Source organism: Sphaerodactylus townsendi, linkage group LG17 (genome assembly GCF_021028975.2).
Source record: "Sphaerodactylus townsendi isolate TG3544 linkage group LG17, MPM_Stown_v2.3, whole genome shotgun sequence".
Classification (NCBI taxonomy): domain Eukaryota; kingdom Metazoa; phylum Chordata; class Lepidosauria; order Squamata; family Sphaerodactylidae; genus Sphaerodactylus; species Sphaerodactylus townsendi.
Window position 1 is genome coordinate 27829371 of NC_059441.1, and position 18564 is coordinate 27847934.

General features: G+C 70.0%; 1 protein-coding gene across 1 annotated transcript in view; it reads right to left on the bottom strand.

Annotated features, from left to right (window-relative positions):
- Positions 1 to 9298: 9298 nt before the first annotated feature.
- Positions 9299 to 18564, bottom strand: part of SLCO3A1 (solute carrier organic anion transporter family member 3A1) — a 102572-nt gene continuing 93306 nt past the window's right edge. The window contains 2 exon segments of the mRNA XM_048481653.1: positions 9299 to 9501; positions 14221 to 14385. Of these exon segments, the coding sequence (XP_048337610.1) occupies positions 9299 to 9501; positions 14221 to 14385 (368 nt within the window).

The following is an 18564-nucleotide window of genomic DNA, read 5'->3' on the forward strand; positions in this document are numbered from 1 at the left end:
GGGGGGGGTGGGGGGGGGGGGGGGTGGGGGGGGGGGGGGGTGGGGGGGGGGGGGGGTGGGGGGGGGGGGGGGTGGGGGGGGGGGGGGGTGGGGGGGGGGGGGGGTGGGGGGGGGGGGGGGTGGGGGGGGGGGGGGGTGGGGGGGGGGGGGGGTGGGGGGGGGGGGGGGTGGGGGGGGGGGGGGGTGGGGGGGGGGGGGGGTGGGGGGGGGGGGGGGTGGGGGGGGGGGGGGGTGGGGGGGGGGGGGGGTGGGGGGGGGGGGGGGTGGGGGGGGGGGGGGGTGGGGGGGGGGGGGGGTGGGGGGGGGGGGGGGTGGGGGGGGGGGGGGGTGGGGGGGGGGGGGGGTGGGGGGGGGGGGGGGTGGGGGGGGGGGGGGGTGGGGGGGGGGGGGGGTGGGGGGGGGGGGGGGTGGGGGGGGGGGGGGGTGGGGGGGGGGGGGGGTGGGGGGGGGGGGGGGTGGGGGGGGGGGGGGGTGGGGGGGGGGGGGGGTGGGGGGGGGGGGGGGTGGGGGGGGGGGGGGGTGGGGGGGGGGGGGGGTGGGGGGGGGGGGGGGTGGGGGGGGGGGGGGGTGGGGGGGGGGGGGGGTGGGGGGGGGGGGGGGTGGGGGGGGGGGGGGGTGGGGGGGGGGGGGGGTGGGGGGGGGGGGGGGTGGGGGGGGGGGGGGGTGGGGGGGGGGGGGGGTGGGGGGGGGGGGGGGTGGGGGGGGGGGGGGGTGGGGGGGGGGGGGGGTGGGGGGGGGGGGGGGTGGGGGGGGGGGGGGGTGGGGGGGGGGGGGGGTGGGGGGGGGGGGGGGTGGGGGGGGGGGGGGGTGGGGGGGGGGGGGGGTGGGGGGGGGGGGGGGTGGGGGGGGGGGGGGGTGGGGGGGGGGGGGGGTGGGGGGGGGGGGGGGTGGGGGGGGGGGGGGGTGGGGGGGGGGGGGGGTGGGGGGGGGGGGGGGTGGGGGGGGGGGGGGGTGGGGGGGGGGGGGGGTGGGGGGGGGGGGGGGTGGGGGGGGGGGGGGGTGGGGGGGGGGGGGGGTGGGGGGGGGGGGGGGTGGGGGGGGGGGGGGGTGGGGGGGGGGGGGGGTGGGGGGGGGGGGGGGTGGGGGGGGGGGGGGGTGGGGGGGGGGGGGGGTGGGGGGGGGGGGGGGTGGGGGGGGGGGGGGGTGGGGGGGGGGGGGGGTGGGGGGGGGGGGGGGTGGGGGGGGGGGGGGGTGGGGGGGGGGGGGGGTGGGGGGGGGGGGGGGTGGGGGGGGGGGGGGGTGGGGGGGGGGGGGGGTGGGGGGGGGGGGGGGTGGGGGGGGGGGGGGGTGGGGGGGGGGGGGGGTGGGGGGGGGGGGGGGTGGGGGGGGGGGGGGGTGGGGGGGGGGGGGGGTGGGGGGGGGGGGGGGTGGGGGGGGGGGGGGGTGGGGGGGGGGGGGGGTGGGGGGGGGGGGGGGTGGGGGGGGGGGGGGGTGGGGGGGGGGGGGGGTGGGGGGGGGGGGGGGTGGGGGGGGGGGGGGGTGGGGGGGGGGGGGGGTGGGGGGGGGGGGGGGTGGGGGGGGGGGGGGGTGGGGGGGGGGGGGGGTGGGGGGGGGGGGGGGTGGGGGGGGGGGGGGGTGGGGGGGGGGGGGGGTGGGGGGGGGGGGGGGTGGGGGGGGGGGGGGGTGGGGGGGGGGGGGGGTGGGGGGGGGGGGGGGTGGGGGGGGGGGGGGGTGGGGGGGGGGGGGGGTGGGGGGGGGGGGGGGTGGGGGGGGGGGGGGGTGGGGGGGGGGGGGGGTGGGGGGGGGGGGGGGTGGGGGGGGGGGGGGGTGGGGGGGGGGGGGGGTGGGGGGGGGGGGGGGTGGGGGGGGGGGGGGGTGGGGGGGGGGGGGGGTGGGGGGGGGGGGGGGTGGGGGGGGGGGGGGGTGGGGGGGGGGGGGGGTGGGGGGGGGGGGGGGTGGGGGGGGGGGGGGGTGGGGGGGGGGGGGGGTGGGGGGGGGGGGGGGTGGGGGGGGGGGGGGGTGGGGGGGGGGGGGGGTGGGGGGGGGGGGGGGTGGGGGGGGGGGGGGGTGGGGGGGGGGGGGGGTGGGGGGGGGGGGGGGTGGGGGGGGGGGGGGGTGGGGGGGGGGGGGGGTGGGGGGGGGGGGGGGTGGGGGGGGGGGGGGGTGGGGGGGGGGGGGGGTGGGGGGGGGGGGGGGTGGGGGGGGGGGGGGGTGGGGGGGGGGGGGGGTGGGGGGGGGGGGGGGTGGGGGGGGGGGGGGGTGGGGGGGGGGGGGGGTGGGGGGGGGGGGGGGTGGGGGGGGGGGGGGGTGGGGGGGGGGGGGGGTGGGGGGGGGGGGGGGTGGGGGGGGGGGGGGGTGGGGGGGGGGGGGGGTGGGGGGGGGGGGGGGTGGGGGGGGGGGGGGGTGGGGGGGGGGGGGGGTGGGGGGGGGGGGGGGTGGGGGGGGGGGGGGGTGGGGGGGGGGGGGGGTGGGGGGGGGGGGGGGTGGGGGGGGGGGGGGGTGGGGGGGGGGGGGGGTGGGGGGGGGGGGGGGTGGGGGGGGGGGGGGGTGGGGGGGGGGGGGGGTGGGGGGGGGGGGGGGTGGGGGGGGGGGGGGGTGGGGGGGGGGGGGGGTGGGGGGGGGGGGGGGTGGGGGGGGGGGGGGGTGGGGGGGGGGGGGGGTGGGGGGGGGGGGGGGTGGGGGGGGGGGGGGGTGGGGGGGGGGGGGGGTGGGGGGGGGGGGGGGTGGGGGGGGGGGGGGGTGGGGGGGGGGGGGGGTGGGGGGGGGGGGGGGTGGGGGGGGGGGGGGGTGGGGGGGGGGGGGGGTGGGGGGGGGGGGGGGTGGGGGGGGGGGGGGGTGGGGGGGGGGGGGGGTGGGGGGGGGGGGGGGTGGGGGGGGGGGGGGGTGGGGGGGGGGGGGGGTGGGGGGGGGGGGGGGTGGGGGGGGGGGGGGGTGGGGGGGGGGGGGGGTGGGGGGGGGGGGGGGTGGGGGGGGGGGGGGGTGGGGGGGGGGGGGGGTGGGGGGGGGGGGGGGTGGGGGGGGGGGGGGGTGGGGGGGGGGGGGGGTGGGGGGGGGGGGGGGTGGGGGGGGGGGGGGGTGGGGGGGGGGGGGGGTGGGGGGGGGGGGGGGTGGGGGGGGGGGGGGGTGGGGGGGGGGGGGGGTGGGGGGGGGGGGGGGTGGGGGGGGGGGGGGGTGGGGGGGGGGGGGGGTGGGGGGGGGGGGGGGTGGGGGGGGGGGGGGGTGGGGGGGGGGGGGGGTGGGGGGGGGGGGGGGTGGGGGGGGGGGGGGGTGGGGGGGGGGGGGGGTGGGGGGGGGGGGGGGTGGGGGGGGGGGGGGGTGGGGGGGGGGGGGGGTGGGGGGGGGGGGGGGTGGGGGGGGGGGGGGGTGGGGGGGGGGGGGGGTGGGGGGGGGGGGGGGTGGGGGGGGGGGGGGGTGGGGGGGGGGGGGGGTGGGGGGGGGGGGGGGTGGGGGGGGGGGGGGGTGGGGGGGGGGGGGGGTGGGGGGGGGGGGGGGTGGGGGGGGGGGGGGGTGGGGGGGGGGGGGGGTGGGGGGGGGGGGGGGTGGGGGGGGGGGGGGGTGGGGGGGGGGGGGGGTGGGGGGGGGGGGGGGTGGGGGGGGGGGGGGGTGGGGGGGGGGGGGGGTGGGGGGGGGGGGGGGTGGGGGGGGGGGGGGGTGGGGGGGGGGGGGGGTGGGGGGGGGGGGGGGTGGGGGGGGGGGGGGGTGGGGGGGGGGGGGGGTGGGGGGGGGGGGGGGTGGGGGGGGGGGGGGGTGGGGGGGGGGGGGGGTGGGGGGGGGGGGGGGTGGGGGGGGGGGGGGGTGGGGGGGGGGGGGGGTGGGGGGGGGGGGGGGTGGGGGGGGGGGGGGGTGGGGGGGGGGGGGGGTGGGGGGGGGGGGGGGTGGGGGGGGGGGGGGGTGGGGGGGGGGGGGGGTGGGGGGGGGGGGGGGTGGGGGGGGGGGGGGGTGGGGGGGGGGGGGGGTGGGGGGGGGGGGGGGTGGGGGGGGGGGGGGGTGGGGGGGGGGGGGGGTGGGGGGGGGGGGGGGTGGGGGGGGGGGGGGGTGGGGGGGGGGGGGGGTGGGGGGGGGGGGGGGTGGGGGGGGGGGGGGGTGGGGGGGGGGGGGGGTGGGGGGGGGGGGGGGTGGGGGGGGGGGGGGGTGGGGGGGGGGGGGGGTGGGGGGGGGGGGGGGTGGGGGGGGGGGGGGGTGGGGGGGGGGGGGGGTGGGGGGGGGGGGGGGTGGGGGGGGGGGGGGGTGGGGGGGGGGGGGGGTGGGGGGGGGGGGGGGTGGGGGGGGGGGGGGGTGGGGGGGGGGGGGGGTGGGGGGGGGGGGGGGTGGGGGGGGGGGGGGGTGGGGGGGGGGGGGGGTGGGGGGGGGGGGGGGTGGGGGGGGGGGGGGGTGGGGGGGGGGGGGGGTGGGGGGGGGGGGGGGTGGGGGGGGGGGGGGGTGGGGGGGGGGGGGGGTGGGGGGGGGGGGGGGTGGGGGGGGGGGGGGGTGGGGGGGGGGGGGGGTGGGGGGGGGGGGGGGTGGGGGGGGGGGGGGGTGGGGGGGGGGGGGGGTGGGGGGGGGGGGGGGTGGGGGGGGGGGGGGGTGGGGGGGGGGGGGGGTGGGGGGGGGGGGGGGTGGGGGGGGGGGGGGGTGGGGGGGGGGGGGGGTGGGGGGGGGGGGGGGTGGGGGGGGGGGGGGGTGGGGGGGGGGGGGGGTGGGGGGGGGGGGGGGTGGGGGGGGGGGGGGGTGGGGGGGGGGGGGGGTGGGGGGGGGGGGGGGTGGGGGGGGGGGGGGGTGGGGGGGGGGGGGGGTGGGGGGGGGGGGGGGTGGGGGGGGGGGGGGGTGGGGGGGGGGGGGGGTGGGGGGGGGGGGGGGTGGGGGGGGGGGGGGGTGGGGGGGGGGGGGGGTGGGGGGGGGGGGGGGTGGGGGGGGGGGGGGGTGGGGGGGGGGGGGGGTGGGGGGGGGGGGGGGTGGGGGGGGGGGGGGGTGGGGGGGGGGGGGGGTGGGGGGGGGGGGGGGTGGGGGGGGGGGGGGGTGGGGGGGGGGGGGGGTGGGGGGGGGGGGGGGTGGGGGGGGGGGGGGGTGGGGGGGGGGGGGGGTGGGGGGGGGGGGGGGTGGGGGGGGGGGGGGGTGGGGGGGGGGGGGGGTGGGGGGGGGGGGGGGTGGGGGGGGGGGGGGGTGGGGGGGGGGGGGGGTGGGGGGGGGGGGGGGTGGGGGGGGGGGGGGGTGGGGGGGGGGGGGGGTGGGGGGGGGGGGGGGTGGGGGGGGGGGGGGGTGGGGGGGGGGGGGGGTGGGGGGGGGGGGGGGTGGGGGGGGGGGGGGGTGGGGGGGGGGGGGGGTGGGGGGGGGGGGGGGTGGGGGGGGGGGGGGGTGGGGGGGGGGGGGGGTGGGGGGGGGGGGGGGTGGGGGGGGGGGGGGGTGGGGGGGGGGGGGGGTGGGGGGGGGGGGGGGTGGGGGGGGGGGGGGGTGGGGGGGGGGGGGGGTGGGGGGGGGGGGGGGTGGGGGGGGGGGGGGGTGGGGGGGGGGGGGGGTGGGGGGGGGGGGGGGTGGGGGGGGGGGGGGGTGGGGGGGGGGGGGGGTGGGGGGGGGGGGGGGTGGGGGGGGGGGGGGGTGGGGGGGGGGGGGGGTGGGGGGGGGGGGGGGTGGGGGGGGGGGGGGGTGGGGGGGGGGGGGGGTGGGGGGGGGGGGGGGTGGGGGGGGGGGGGGGTGGGGGGGGGGGGGGGTGGGGGGGGGGGGGGGTGGGGGGGGGGGGGGGTGGGGGGGGGGGGGGGTGGGGGGGGGGGGGGGTGGGGGGGGGGGGGGGTGGGGGGGGGGGGGGGTGGGGGGGGGGGGGGGTGGGGGGGGGGGGGGGTGGGGGGGGGGGGGGGTGGGGGGGGGGGGGGGTGGGGGGGGGGGGGGGTGGGGGGGGGGGGGGGTGGGGGGGGGGGGGGGTGGGGGGGGGGGGGGGTGGGGGGGGGGGGGGGTGGGGGGGGGGGGGGGTGGGGGGGGGGGGGGGTGGGGGGGGGGGGGGGTGGGGGGGGGGGGGGGTGGGGGGGGGGGGGGGTGGGGGGGGGGGGGGGTGGGGGGGGGGGGGGGTGGGGGGGGGGGGGGGTGGGGGGGGGGGGGGGTGGGGGGGGGGGGGGGTGGGGGGGGGGGGGGGTGGGGGGGGGGGGGGGTGGGGGGGGGGGGGGGTGGGGGGGGGGGGGGGTGGGGGGGGGGGGGGGTGGGGGGGGGGGGGGGTGGGGGGGGGGGGGGGTGGGGGGGGGGGGGGGTGGGGGGGGGGGGGGGTGGGGGGGGGGGGGGGTGGGGGGGGGGGGGGGTGGGGGGGGGGGGGGGTGGGGGGGGGGGGGGGTGGGGGGGGGGGGGGGTGGGGGGGGGGGGGGGTGGGGGGGGGGGGGGGTGGGGGGGGGGGGGGGTGGGGGGGGGGGGGGGTGGGGGGGGGGGGGGGTGGGGGGGGGGGGGGGTGGGGGGGGGGGGGGGTGGGGGGGGGGGGGGGTGGGGGGGGGGGGGGGTGGGGGGGGGGGGGGGTGGGGGGGGGGGGGGGTGGGGGGGGGGGGGGGTGGGGGGGGGGGGGGGTGGGGGGGGGGGGGGGTGGGGGGGGGGGGGGGTGGGGGGGGGGGGGGGTGGGGGGGGGGGGGGGTGGGGGGGGGGGGGGGTGGGGGGGGGGGGGGGTGGGGGGGGGGGGGGGTGGGGGGGGGGGGGGGTGGGGGGGGGGGGGGGTGGGGGGGGGGGGGGGTGGGGGGGGGGGGGGGTGGGGGGGGGGGGGGGTGGGGGGGGGGGGGGGTGGGGGGGGGGGGGGGTGGGGGGGGGGGGGGGTGGGGGGGGGGGGGGGTGGGGGGGGGGGGGGGTGGGGGGGGGGGGGGGTGGGGGGGGGGGGGGGTGGGGGGGGGGGGGGGTGGGGGGGGGGGGGGGTGGGGGGGGGGGGGGGTGGGGGGGGGGGGGGGTGGGGGGGGGGGGGGGTGGGGGGGGGGGGGGGTGGGGGGGGGGGGGGGTGGGGGGGGGGGGGGGTGGGGGGGGGGGGGGGTGGGGGGGGGGGGGGGTGGGGGGGGGGGGGGGTGGGGGGGGGGGGGGGTGGGGGGGGGGGGGGGTGGGGGGGGGGGGGGGTGGGGGGGGGGGGGGGTGGGGGGGGGGGGGGGTGGGGGGGGGGGGGGGTGGGGGGGGGGGGGGGTGGGGGGGGGGGGGGGTGGGGGGGGGGGGGGGTGGGGGGGGGGGGGGGTGGGGGGGGGGGGGGGTGGGGGGGGGGGGGGGTGGGGGGGGGGGGGGGTGGGGGGGGGGGGGGGTGGGGGGGGGGGGGGGTGGGGGGGGGGGGGGGTGGGGGGGGGGGGGGGTGGGGGGGGGGGGGGGTGGGGGGGGGGGGGGGTGGGGGGGGGGGGGGGTGGGGGGGGGGGGGGGTGGGGGGGGGGGGGGGTGGGGGGGGGGGGGGGTGGGGGGGGGGGGGGGTGGGGGGGGGGGGGGGTGGGGGGGGGGGGGGGTGGGGGGGGGGGGGGGTGGGGGGGGGGGGGGGTGGGGGGGGGGGGGGGTGGGGGGGGGGGGGGGTGGGGGGGGGGGGGGGTGGGGGGGGGGGGGGGTGGGGGGGGGGGGGGGTGGGGGGGGGGGGGGGTGGGGGGGGGGGGGGGTGGGGGGGGGGGGGGGTGGGGGGGGGGGGGGGTGGGGGGGGGGGGGGGTGGGGGGGGGGGGGGGTGGGGGGGGGGGGGGGTGGGGGGGGGGGGGGGTGGGGGGGGGGGGGGGTGGGGGGGGGGGGGGGTGGGGGGGGGGGGGGGTGGGGGGGGGGGGGGGTGGGGGGGGGGGGGGGTGGGGGGGGGGGGGGGTGGGGGGGGGGGGGGGTGGGGGGGGGGGGGGGTGGGGGGGGGGGGGGGTGGGGGGGGGGGGGGGTGGGGGGGGGGGGGGGTGGGGGGGGGGGGGGGTGGGGGGGGGGGGGGGTGGGGGGGGGGGGGGGTGGGGGGGGGGGGGGGTGGGGGGGGGGGGGGGTGGGGGGGGGGGGGGGTGGGGGGGGGGGGGGGTGGGGGGGGGGGGGGGTGGGGGGGGGGGGGGGTGGGGGGGGGGGGGGGTGGGGGGGGGGGGGGGTGGGGGGGGGGGGGGGTGGGGGGGGGGGGGGGTGGGGGGGGGGGGGGGTGGGGGGGGGGGGGGGTGGGGGGGGGGGGGGGTGGGGGGGGGGGGGGGTGGGGGGGGGGGGGGGTGGGGGGGGGGGGGGGTGGGGGGGGGGGGGGGTGGGGGGGGGGGGGGGTGGGGGGGGGGGGGGGTGGGGGGGGGGGGGGGTGGGGGGGGGGGGGGGTGGGGGGGGGGGGGGGTGGGGGGGGGGGGGGGTGGGGGGGGGGGGGGGTGGGGGGGGGGGGGGGTGGGGGGGGGGGGGGGTGGGGGGGGGGGGGGGTGGGGGGGGGGGGGGGTGGGGGGGGGGGGGGGTGGGGGGGGGGGGGGGTGGGGGGGGGGGGGGGTGGGGGGGGGGGGGGGTGGGGGGGGGGGGGGGTGGGGGGGGGGGGGGGTGGGGGGGGGGGGGGGTGGGGGGGGGGGGGGGTGGGGGGGGGGGGGGGTGGGGGGGGGGGGGGGTGGGGGGGGGGGGGGGTGGGGGGGGGGGGGGGTGGGGGGGGGGGGGGGTGGGGGGGGGGGGGGGTGGGGGGGGGGGGGGGTGGGGGGGGGGGGGGGTGGGGGGGGGGGGGGGTGGGGGGGGGGGGGGGTGGGGGGGGGGGGGGGTGGGGGGGGGGGGGGGTGGGGGGGGGGGGGGGTGGGGGGGGGGGGGGGTGGGGGGGGGGGGGGGTGGGGGGGGGGGGGGGTGGGGGGGGGGGGGGGTGGGGGGGGGGGGGGGTTGGGGGGGGGGGGGGTGGGGGGGGGGGGGGGTGGGGGGGGGGGGGGTTGGGGGGGGGGGGGGGTGGGGGGGGGGGGGGGGGGGGGGGGGGGGGGGTGGGGGGGGGGGGGGGGGGGGGGGGGGGGTGGGTTGGGGGGGGGGGGGGGTGGGGGGGGGGGGGGGGGTTTTGGGGGGGGGGGGGGGGGGGGGGGGGGGGGTGGGGTGGCTGGCATCTCTGAAGATGCCAGCCGCAGATGCAGGCGAAACGTCAGGAGAGAATGCTGCTAGAACACAGCACCCAAGTGAGAGAGAGCATTGTTATGGAATCGCAGCCTGCGAAAGACTGCCCCTTGGTCCCAGGAAATGGGCGAGAAGGGGGATGTATGCCTGTCTCACTAGTTACAAAGCGAAGCAACAGGAGAGCCATCCAAACCCCAAGTGGTGACAACGAGCCAAGTGTGGCCTTGGGCAGGTAAGCAGGAAATGCCCGGCCCGGCGGAGCCAGGCTGGTCTCTGGGATGCCAGGCCCGGCGGGAGCTAGGCCTGACAGTTTGGAAGCAAAAGTGGAGATAAATGTGCCTACAGAAACACATTTTTGAGGTCAGATGGGTACCCTTTTGCTCCGGTCTCTGTTGATACTCACTGGTTTCCATAGGGAACGGTCACCCCAGCCACAGGTCCCGTATCGCAGCCCAGGAAGAGGAAAGAGACGTAACACGCTGTGGATACCAGGTTGACCATCATAGCCATCCTGATGGCCCCAAGAGCCGACAGGCTCAGTTTCTTGACCAAGAGGCCCCCCAAGAAGATGCCCAGACACGCGCACGGGATCGCCGTCATGCCTGCGAAAGGAGCAGAGGGTTTTTGAAGCAGTGGCTTTCCCCCGTTGCTTTCCCAGTGCACATAAAACAAGTTTCTAGTCCTCAAGGGCGCGACTAAAGCTTGCAGGAGCGCAAGGTGTGTGCAGAAGCAGAGCGGGTAAATACGATTTCCAGTGTTTCGGGGATTTACTGGTGTTACAACAGGGTAAAGGGTTCAAAATATTTAAGCCAAAAAGCTTAAGCCAACAAAGGAATAAAATTTAACATTTTATTCACGCCAACAACCGGGCAAACAGCATCAGGAGAACCACACAAGATGACAGTGTGTTCTTACTTTTATAGGTTACATCAGAATAGCAGTAAAAAGAATACACCCCAAAGTTCATCATCATCAATCAGTCATAAAGAAAGGTGGAGATTTTCCCTTTCCCTAAAACATTTGAGTATTCGAAGACCCTTATTGGAAGATGGGAGCATCTGATCCTTTGACGCAAGATGAACTGGGACCTGTTTCTTTCCTATCTCTGTACCTTTTGTTTGTCCTTCTTCCCTAGGAAAAGAGCCTAGAAACATTTTCATGTTTCTCTCTCTTCTGTCTCCAGAAGAAGGGCAAATTCAAGGCATCTAAGACCTTAAAACAGTTGAATCTGCACATTTTGTATAACTCTGGACAAAGGGCACTCTGCTTAAACTATCAAGCTTGCCTAGTAACAGAAAGAGAATAGACTTTCAGGCCTGCATCTTTTCTTTGCTCAGCTGCATTATGGTTGCCAATTCCTCATTACAGAAAGAAAGTAATGGGGGACAAAAAGAAAACCTTTGCTTTTTCAGAGTAAAAAACAAAACGTTGGTGCCGAAATCTGGCCTCACTCTGTGTATAAAAACATGCTGAATGTTATGTTGACTTGCACAGAAGGGCGACCCCCCCCTCAAAAAAACCACCACTGAAATCTGCTTCCTGAGACACGTTAAGGTGGTGTAGTGGTGAGTTCCAGACTAGACCTAGGAAGATCTATGTTTAAAAGGAGGTTGAGCGGAGACATGGTTGCTCTCTTGACGTATTTGAAAGGCAGGGAGGCAGACAGCTATTCATCTTCTTTATCTTTATCTTTATTAACCTTTGATAGGCATAGATAGATCAAGATTTACACAGACACAATCTGCAGTCTCAAATGTAGTTCAATAGCAAGAAAATAGTCCACATAACTTGATGGTTGACTTCAAGGGATTCAGATCACTTCAGATTTTTTAAAAAAACAAATAGCCAGAGCAAATGACAGTAAATACCCCTACGCAGCAATGTAAAAATACAATCTAATATAAAATTGCAATATAAATAGATCTGTTTAGCAAGTTAAAAGCAAAATAATACAGCAATAGGTATCCTACCATGCCTAAATATTAGATGGAAGGTATCACCAAATTCCAAAACAACGAAGACACTGTATTGTCGAAGGCTTTCACGGCCGAAATCACATGGGTGCTGTGTGGTTTCCGGGCTGTATGGCTGTGTTCTAGCAGTATTCTCTCCTGACGTTTCGCCTGCATCTGTGGCTGGCATCTTCAGAGGATCTGAAGACCATCAGATCCTCTGAAGACCATCAGATCCTCTGAAGATGCCAGCCACAGATGCAGGCGAAACGTCAGGGGAGGGAAAACTCTCTTGAACAGGGCCATACTGTCCTTGTGGCTCCCCTACAGCACCTGCTTCCACTGAACACTATGCAGCTGTGGCTCTATTGACTCTCTTACCCATGTCCTTCTAGAGTGCCAAATAAATGCAGACAGCTATTCATGTTGGCAGCAGAGGATAGGACTCCTGATTAAGGGTTTAAATTATGGGAGTTCCAACTGGATATTAGAGGAAAGGCCGGACAAACACTTGTCTGGGATGCTCTAGGCCAGGGGCACCAGAGTTGGACACCCCTGCTCTAAACAGATCCTGCATTGAGCAAGAGATTGGACTAGATGGCATCTTTGGCTTCTTACAACTCTATAATCTCTACCCAGCCATTAAATTCAGTCCCCAAATTCCATGGAGGGTATATACCAGTGATGGCGAACGTTTTCGAGACCGAGTGCCCAAATTGCAACCCAAAACCCACTTATTTATCGCAAAGTGCCAACACGGCAATTTAACCTGAATACTGAGGTTTTAGTTTAGAAAAAACGGTTGGCTCCGAGGCGTGCGTTACTCGGGAGTAAGCTTGGTGGTAGTCGGTGGCTTTGCTTTGAAGCAACCGTGCAACTCTTCCAATGGGTGAATCATGACCCTAGGAGGGTTTACTCAGAAGCAAGCCCCATTGCCAGCAACTGAGCTTACTCTCAGGTAAAAGATAGTGCTTTAGTTCTTCACATAAAATCAGTAGGGTTTAACAGCACTTAACAGGGTTACCTACACTGCTTCCCCAAAATTAGGTCTTAGGTTTAATGCTAATAATTGAGCCCAGCGGCCCAGGCCAGCCTAGATGGGGGGGGGGCACTCTGTTGGCGCGTGCCCACAGAGAGGGCTCTGAGTGCCACCTCTGGCACCCGTGCCATAGGTTCGCCATCACTGGTATATACACTGAGGGTATATTTATTGTGAGATGGACATCCATTTTTCTTCCCAAAGGGGCTCAAAGCGATGTTGTGAAGCCAAGAAGGGATTCTATCGGATTGTGAAGCTGATCGCATCACCTTGAGTTCCTACCTGGATACGGATCCCAGCCCCAAAGCCAAGGTCCTTGGGAACAGGTAAGCGTACACAGTGCCACAGATGGCAGAAAGGCTTTGGAAAGACATTGTGTGTGTGTGTGTGGGGGGGGGGATTGTTCCTGAACAGCTGGAGGCCACGGTCTCCCCCCCCCCCGCACTCTTCCCTGGCTGCCCTTCCAAATGGAGAATTGCCAGATTGCAGAGGAGGCGTGAGGCCGTTTGCCAGCTGGAACAGGAGAGAGGCGAGAAGTACGCAGCAATCAGATAAACCATCCAGATGTTGGCAGCTGCCTGCTTTCATACAGCAATGTCTAGTACCCCAGTGTGCGTATTGCAGGTGGGCAGCAGCTAGTGCAGTGGTGGCGAACCTATGGCACGGGTGCCAGAAGTGACATTCAGAGCCCTCACTGTGGGCACGCACAAACAGAGTCGCCCCCCCCCCCCCCACACACATCTAGGCTGTGGATTCGATTATTAGCATTAAACTTAAGACCCAGTTTTGGGAAAGCAGTGTAGGTAACCCTGTTAAGCACTGTTAAACCCCACTGATTTTCATGCGAAGAACTAAAGCGCGATCTTTTACCTGGGAATAAGCTTGGTTGCTGGCAATGGGGCTTGCTTCTGAGTAAACCCTCCTAGAGCCATGATTCACCCGTTCGAAGAGTTGCACGGTTGCTTCAAAGCAAAGCCAACAACTACCATCAAGCTTACTCCCGAGTAACGCACACCTCAGAGCCAACCATTTTTTCTTAACTGAAACCTCAGTATTGAGATTAAATTGCCGTGTTGGCCCTTTGCGATAAAGAAGTGGGTTTTGGGTTGCAGTTTGGGCACTCGGTCTCAAAAAGGTTCGCCATCACTGATCTATGGGGTTTGGGGGCTGAGTTTCGTGGCTGAGTAGAGATCGTAGAATCATAGGCTCATTCCGCACATGCAGAATAATGCATTTTCAAACTGCTTTCAATGCTCTTTGAAGCTGTGCGGAATGGCAAAATCCACTTGCAAACAGTTGTTAAAGTGGTTTGAAAACGCATTATTTTGTGTGTGCGGAAGGTCCATAGAGTTGGAAAGGGTCGTACAGGCCATTTAATCCAATCCCCTGCTCAATGCAAGATTACCCAAGAGCAGGGGTGGCCAACCAATTGGCCATGCCAGCAGGGGCTGATGGGAATTGTAGTCCATGAACACCTGGAGCGCCATACGTTGGCCACCCCTGGTAGAGCATCCCAGACAAGTTTTTATCCAGCCACTGTTTAAAGACTGCCTGTGAGTCACCACCTTCCCAGGCAGCAGGTTTCGCTGTTGAACAAACTTCAACTGTAAACAATTTTTCCTAATATCCAACCAGATCCTTTCTACCCATAACTTAAACCCACTACTGCCAATCCTGTCCTCTGCTGCCAACAGAAACAGCTCCTTGCCCTCCCCTAGGTGACAACCCTTCAGATACCTCAACCCTTCAGATACCTCAAGAGAGCTATCACGTGCCCTCTCAACCTCCTCTCCTCTAGAGCAAACATTCCCGAGTCCCTCAGCCTTTCATTGCAGTGGCGTAGGAGGTTAAGAGCTCGTGTATCTAATCTGGAGGAACCGGGTTTGATTCCCAGCTCTGCCGCCTGAGCTGTGGAGGCTTATCTGGGGAATTTCAGATTAGCCTGTGCACTCCCACACACGCCAGCTGGGTGACCTTGGGCTAGTCACTGCTTCTCGGAGCTCTCTCAGCCCCACCTACCTCACAGGGTGTTTGTTGTGAGGGGGGAAGGGCAAGGAGATTGTAAGCCCCTTTGAGTCTCCTGTAGGAGAGTAAGGGGGGATATAAATCCAAGCTCTTCTTCTTCTCCCTCAGATGTTATGGACTACAATTCCCATCAGCCCCTTCCAGCATGGCCAATTGGCCATGCTGGAAAAAATTGATAGGAATCCTCAGTCCTGGCATCCTCCTGAAGATATAAGGTTTGCCACCACTGGCCTAGTGCCTGGCAGGCCACAACCTGTGCCCGGTTGGCGAATGGCGCCTTGGGAAGGCCTGCTCCGGCTACTCACCCAGCAGTTGGTTAGCTGACGACGTGGTGAGATTGAACTGCTGCTCCAGGTATTTCCCGAGGAAGGCCGCAAACCCAGCAACCACCGCGATCTCCATGCAGGCAGCCAGGACAATGCAGGTGAACACAGGATTGGAGAGCAAGTGCTTGGTTACTTTAGGAATCACTGCAAAGGGGAACAAACCAAAAAAAAGAGAAGGTTTTTTTCTCCAATGGGCCCCTTTTCCTCAGCTTTCTCCAGCACCCTTCAACCCAGGTGAGTACCTGACCCCCTTCGGGATCCTTTATCTCATTATTACGATTATTTTTTGTTTATTTTATACAGCGATCTCCTGGGAGCAGCAGTGGCGTAGGGGTTAAGAGCAAGTGCACTCTAATCTGGAGAACCGGGTTTGATTCCCCACTCTGCCACTCGAGCTGTGGAGGCTCATCTGGTGAACTAGATTAGCTTGTGCATTCCCAAACACGTCAGTTGGGTGACCTTGGGCTCGTCACAGTTCTTCGAAGCTCTCTCAGTCCCACCCACCTGACAGAGTGGGGGTGGGGGGAGAAGGGGAAGGAGATTGTCAGCCCCTTTGAGTCTCCTTACAGGAGAGAAGGGGGGGGGGATATAAATCCAAACTCTTCCTCTTCTCTTTTATTACGATTATTTGTTTTGATTTTATACAGTGATTTTATACATTTCCCGGGGAAGAAATGAGAGTGAAGCCTAGTTCATTGGCATTGCATCAGCACGCTAATATCTCTCCTGGTAAAAATGAAAAGGGACATGGAGGTCGCTCTGGCATTTTATGAACATTCTATGGTTTCTGCAACCACTTCACCACAATAGATAGTCTAAACGGTCCCCCTCCCAGTTTAAATCAGTTTCCGATGAGCTACTTGACATTCTTATCACTCTGTATTGCTTTAGCCAGTGTTGGTTTTAGCGACTGTCTGGATCAAATTCAGCGGGAAGATCTCATAATTAGCACGCACATAGCGAGTCCAGAACACCGCAATGGACACCTTCCATCTAGTGGCTAAACCACATATTACAGTAATGGCGTAGGAGGTTAAGAGCTCGTGTATCTAATCTGGCAGAAGCGGGTTTGATTCTCCGCTCTGCTGCTTGAGCTGTGGAGGCTTATTTGGGGAATTCAGATTAGCCTGTACACTCCCACACACGCCAGCTGGGTGACCTTGGGCTAGTCACAGCTTCTCGGAGCTCTCTCAGCCCCACCTACCTCACAGGGTGTTTGTTGAGAGGGGGGAAAGGTAAGGAAATTTTCAGCCCCTTTGAGTCTCCTATAGGAGAGAAAGGGGGGATATATAAACTCTTCCTCTTCTGGGGAATTCAGGTTAGCCTGTATACTCCCACACACGCCAGCTGGGTGACCTTGGGCTAGTCACAGCTTCTCGGAGCTCTCTCAGCCCCACCTACCTCACAGGGTGTTTGTTGTGAGGGGGGAAGGGCAAGGAGATTGTCAGCCCCTTTGAGTCTCCTGCAGGAGAGAAAGGGGGATATAAATCCAAACTCCTCCTCCTCCTCCTCCTCCTCCTCCTCCTCCTCTTCTTCTTCTTCTTCTTCTTCTTCTTCTTCTTCTTCTTCTTCTTCTTCTTCTTCTTCTTCTTCTTCTTCTTCTCCTTCTCCTCCTCCTCCTCCTCCTCCTCCTTCTTCTTCTTTCAGGTGCTGGTTCAAATGGGCTAATACATATAGGGCCAAACCTTCTGACGTGGTGGGAGTTGGGCAAATCAGCCTCACGAGTCAGCCTTTTCTTTCAAAGACCCAGACTGGGACCGTGGAAAGGGGAAGACGGTTGTATGTTTCTCCACTCCATTCCCCCAAACCGATACAGCTTTGCAGAGTTGCTGTTTGCTGGAACAAGCCCCCCAGAAATAAAAGCTCGGCATTGGGGGAACGCTCCTCATTTATATTTTCTATGCCCAGGACTCGCTGACCACAACGGGGGGTGGTGGGTGGGTCTTAGACCCTGTGTGTTGGAATTGTACAGTCAGGGAAAAGGATTTGGGTACCTCATTTCCTTGTGGCATATTCATTTTATTTATTTACTTAGAACAGTGTTTCCCAACCTTTTCGACATCACGGTACCCTTGACCTTACTCTTCATATCTCACGGTACCCCTGCCATCCCTCCACCTTCCCCTCCCAGTGCCTGTGCTTGCCACCACCACCACCCCCCCACACCACTTTCCCCTCCCAGGGTGAAGGGAAGCGCGGGGGGGGGGGTGGCTGCTGACCTTGCGGCAGGCCCTGCCCCCTGGGCCAGCTCCATGTCCTTGCTGGTGCCAGTGGAAGACACCGCAAAAGTGAGGGGGGCTGGTAGCGTTGCTGCAGTACCCTTGGGACAGGCTCACGGCACCGCAGGGTACCACGGAACCCTGGTTTCCTATGCTGCCTCTGCAGAGGGCATGGACGAGGCTGCTTACAAGACAAAACGTAATCAAAATCTAAAACTCCATCGAAGTAATTAAAAATGAATAAACTTATAAAAACTCTGCCCAGAGCACAGAAACTGCAGGAGACATTTGGCATCCTAAAACGACCCCTGTAAAAAAAAATAATCAGGCTAGGAATAGAATCTTTAAAAAAATGTTCTTTTAAAGATCGACCTCTTCACGAAAAGCCTGGACAAAATGAACAGTTCGGGCCTAGTACCTAAAAGAGATGCGGTGAAAAGAAGGATAATCATTAGCCTTATAAGTTTTCGGATACATTTGAGGGAAATGATAGTCCTTCATTCCATTGCATCTGAAGAAGTGAGCTCTGACTCCCAAGACTGCCTGCTAGAATAAACAGTGAGGTAGTGCAATCCTTGAGGGAAAGGGGGGGGGGCAGTTTCATCGCAGCCAGAGACAGCATCAAAAAGGTGTAGACATGTTGCCCCCAAGGAAGATTAGAGAGGCATGGAGAAGAAGCAAAAATGAAGAAATTCATAGATCTCCCAACACACTGCTCTTTTTCAAAGGTTACTACTGCGATTTTCATGACGTAAGTCGCTGGTAGGTGTAAGTTAGCTCCACTTCTTAGAATGCTCCCACTCACACTGGGTCCTGCAGCGGAGCTTTTGAGTTTGGGTGGTTTGGAGCTGCATGGCACCCCTGACGCCAGTGTAGTAGAAGAGTTTTGGATTTATATCCCCCCTTTCTCTCCTGCAGGAGACTCAAAGGGGCTTACAATCTCCTTGCCCTTCCCCCCTCACAACAAGCACCCTGTGAGGTGGGTGGGGCTGAGAGAGCTCCGAGAAGCTGTGACTAGCCCAAGGTCACCCAGCTGGCATCTGTGGGAGTATACAGGCTAATCTGAATTCCCCAGATAAGCCTCCACAGCTCAAGCGGCAGAGCAGGGAATCAAACCCGGTTCCTCCAGATTAGATACACGAGCTCTTAACCTCCTACGCCACTGCTCCTCCTCCTCCTCCTCCTCCTCCTCCTCCTCCTCCTCCTCCTCCTACTACTACTACTACTACTACTACTACTACTACTACTACTACTACTACTACTAGTAGTAGTAGTAATAGTAGTGGAAGAAGAAGAGAGTTGCATTTATACCCCCCCCTTTCGTGTGTTGGAGTGCACAGGCTAATCTGAATTCTCCAGATAAGTCTCCACAGCTCAAGTGGCAGAGCGGGGAGTCAAACCCGGTTCCTCCAGATTAGAATGCACCTGCTCTTAACCACTATGCCACTTCTTCCTTTAGTATGTATCAACATTGAAAAAATCCAGTAGTCAGCCCATATGTACCCAAGATGGTAAAGACATGCATTGTCCCCTGTTCGCACAACATAGTGTGAATACTTTTAATTTTTTCTACAGCTTAGTTATTTATATGTATTTTATTAGCATGATGCTAACCACCCCGAGCCCAAAAGGGGATGAGTGACCTTATAAGTCTAATAAGTTGAAATGTAATTGAATAGTAACTGCACATATCAGGAGTATGTATACACAGGAGGATGTAGATCAGAAGAAGAAGAGTTGGATTTATATCCCCCTTTCTCTCCTTCAAGGAGACTCAAAGGGGCTTACAATCTCCTTTCCCTTCCCCCCTCACAACAAACACCCTGTGAGGTAGGTGGGGGTAAGAGAGCTCTGAAGAACTGTGACTAGCCCAAGTCACCCAGCTGGCGTGTGTTAGAGTGCACAAGAAGCTAATCCTGAGATTCCCAGATAGGGAGCAGCAAGAACTTGTAAGAACAAGCCAAGCTGGATCGGACCAGAGTCCATGTTAGCTCTCTGCTACTCACTTGGTGGCCCACCAGGTGCCTTTTGGGAGTTCACATGTGGGATGTAGAAAGCAATGGCCTTCTGTAACATTTGCTCCCGAGCACCCTGGACTATTAAA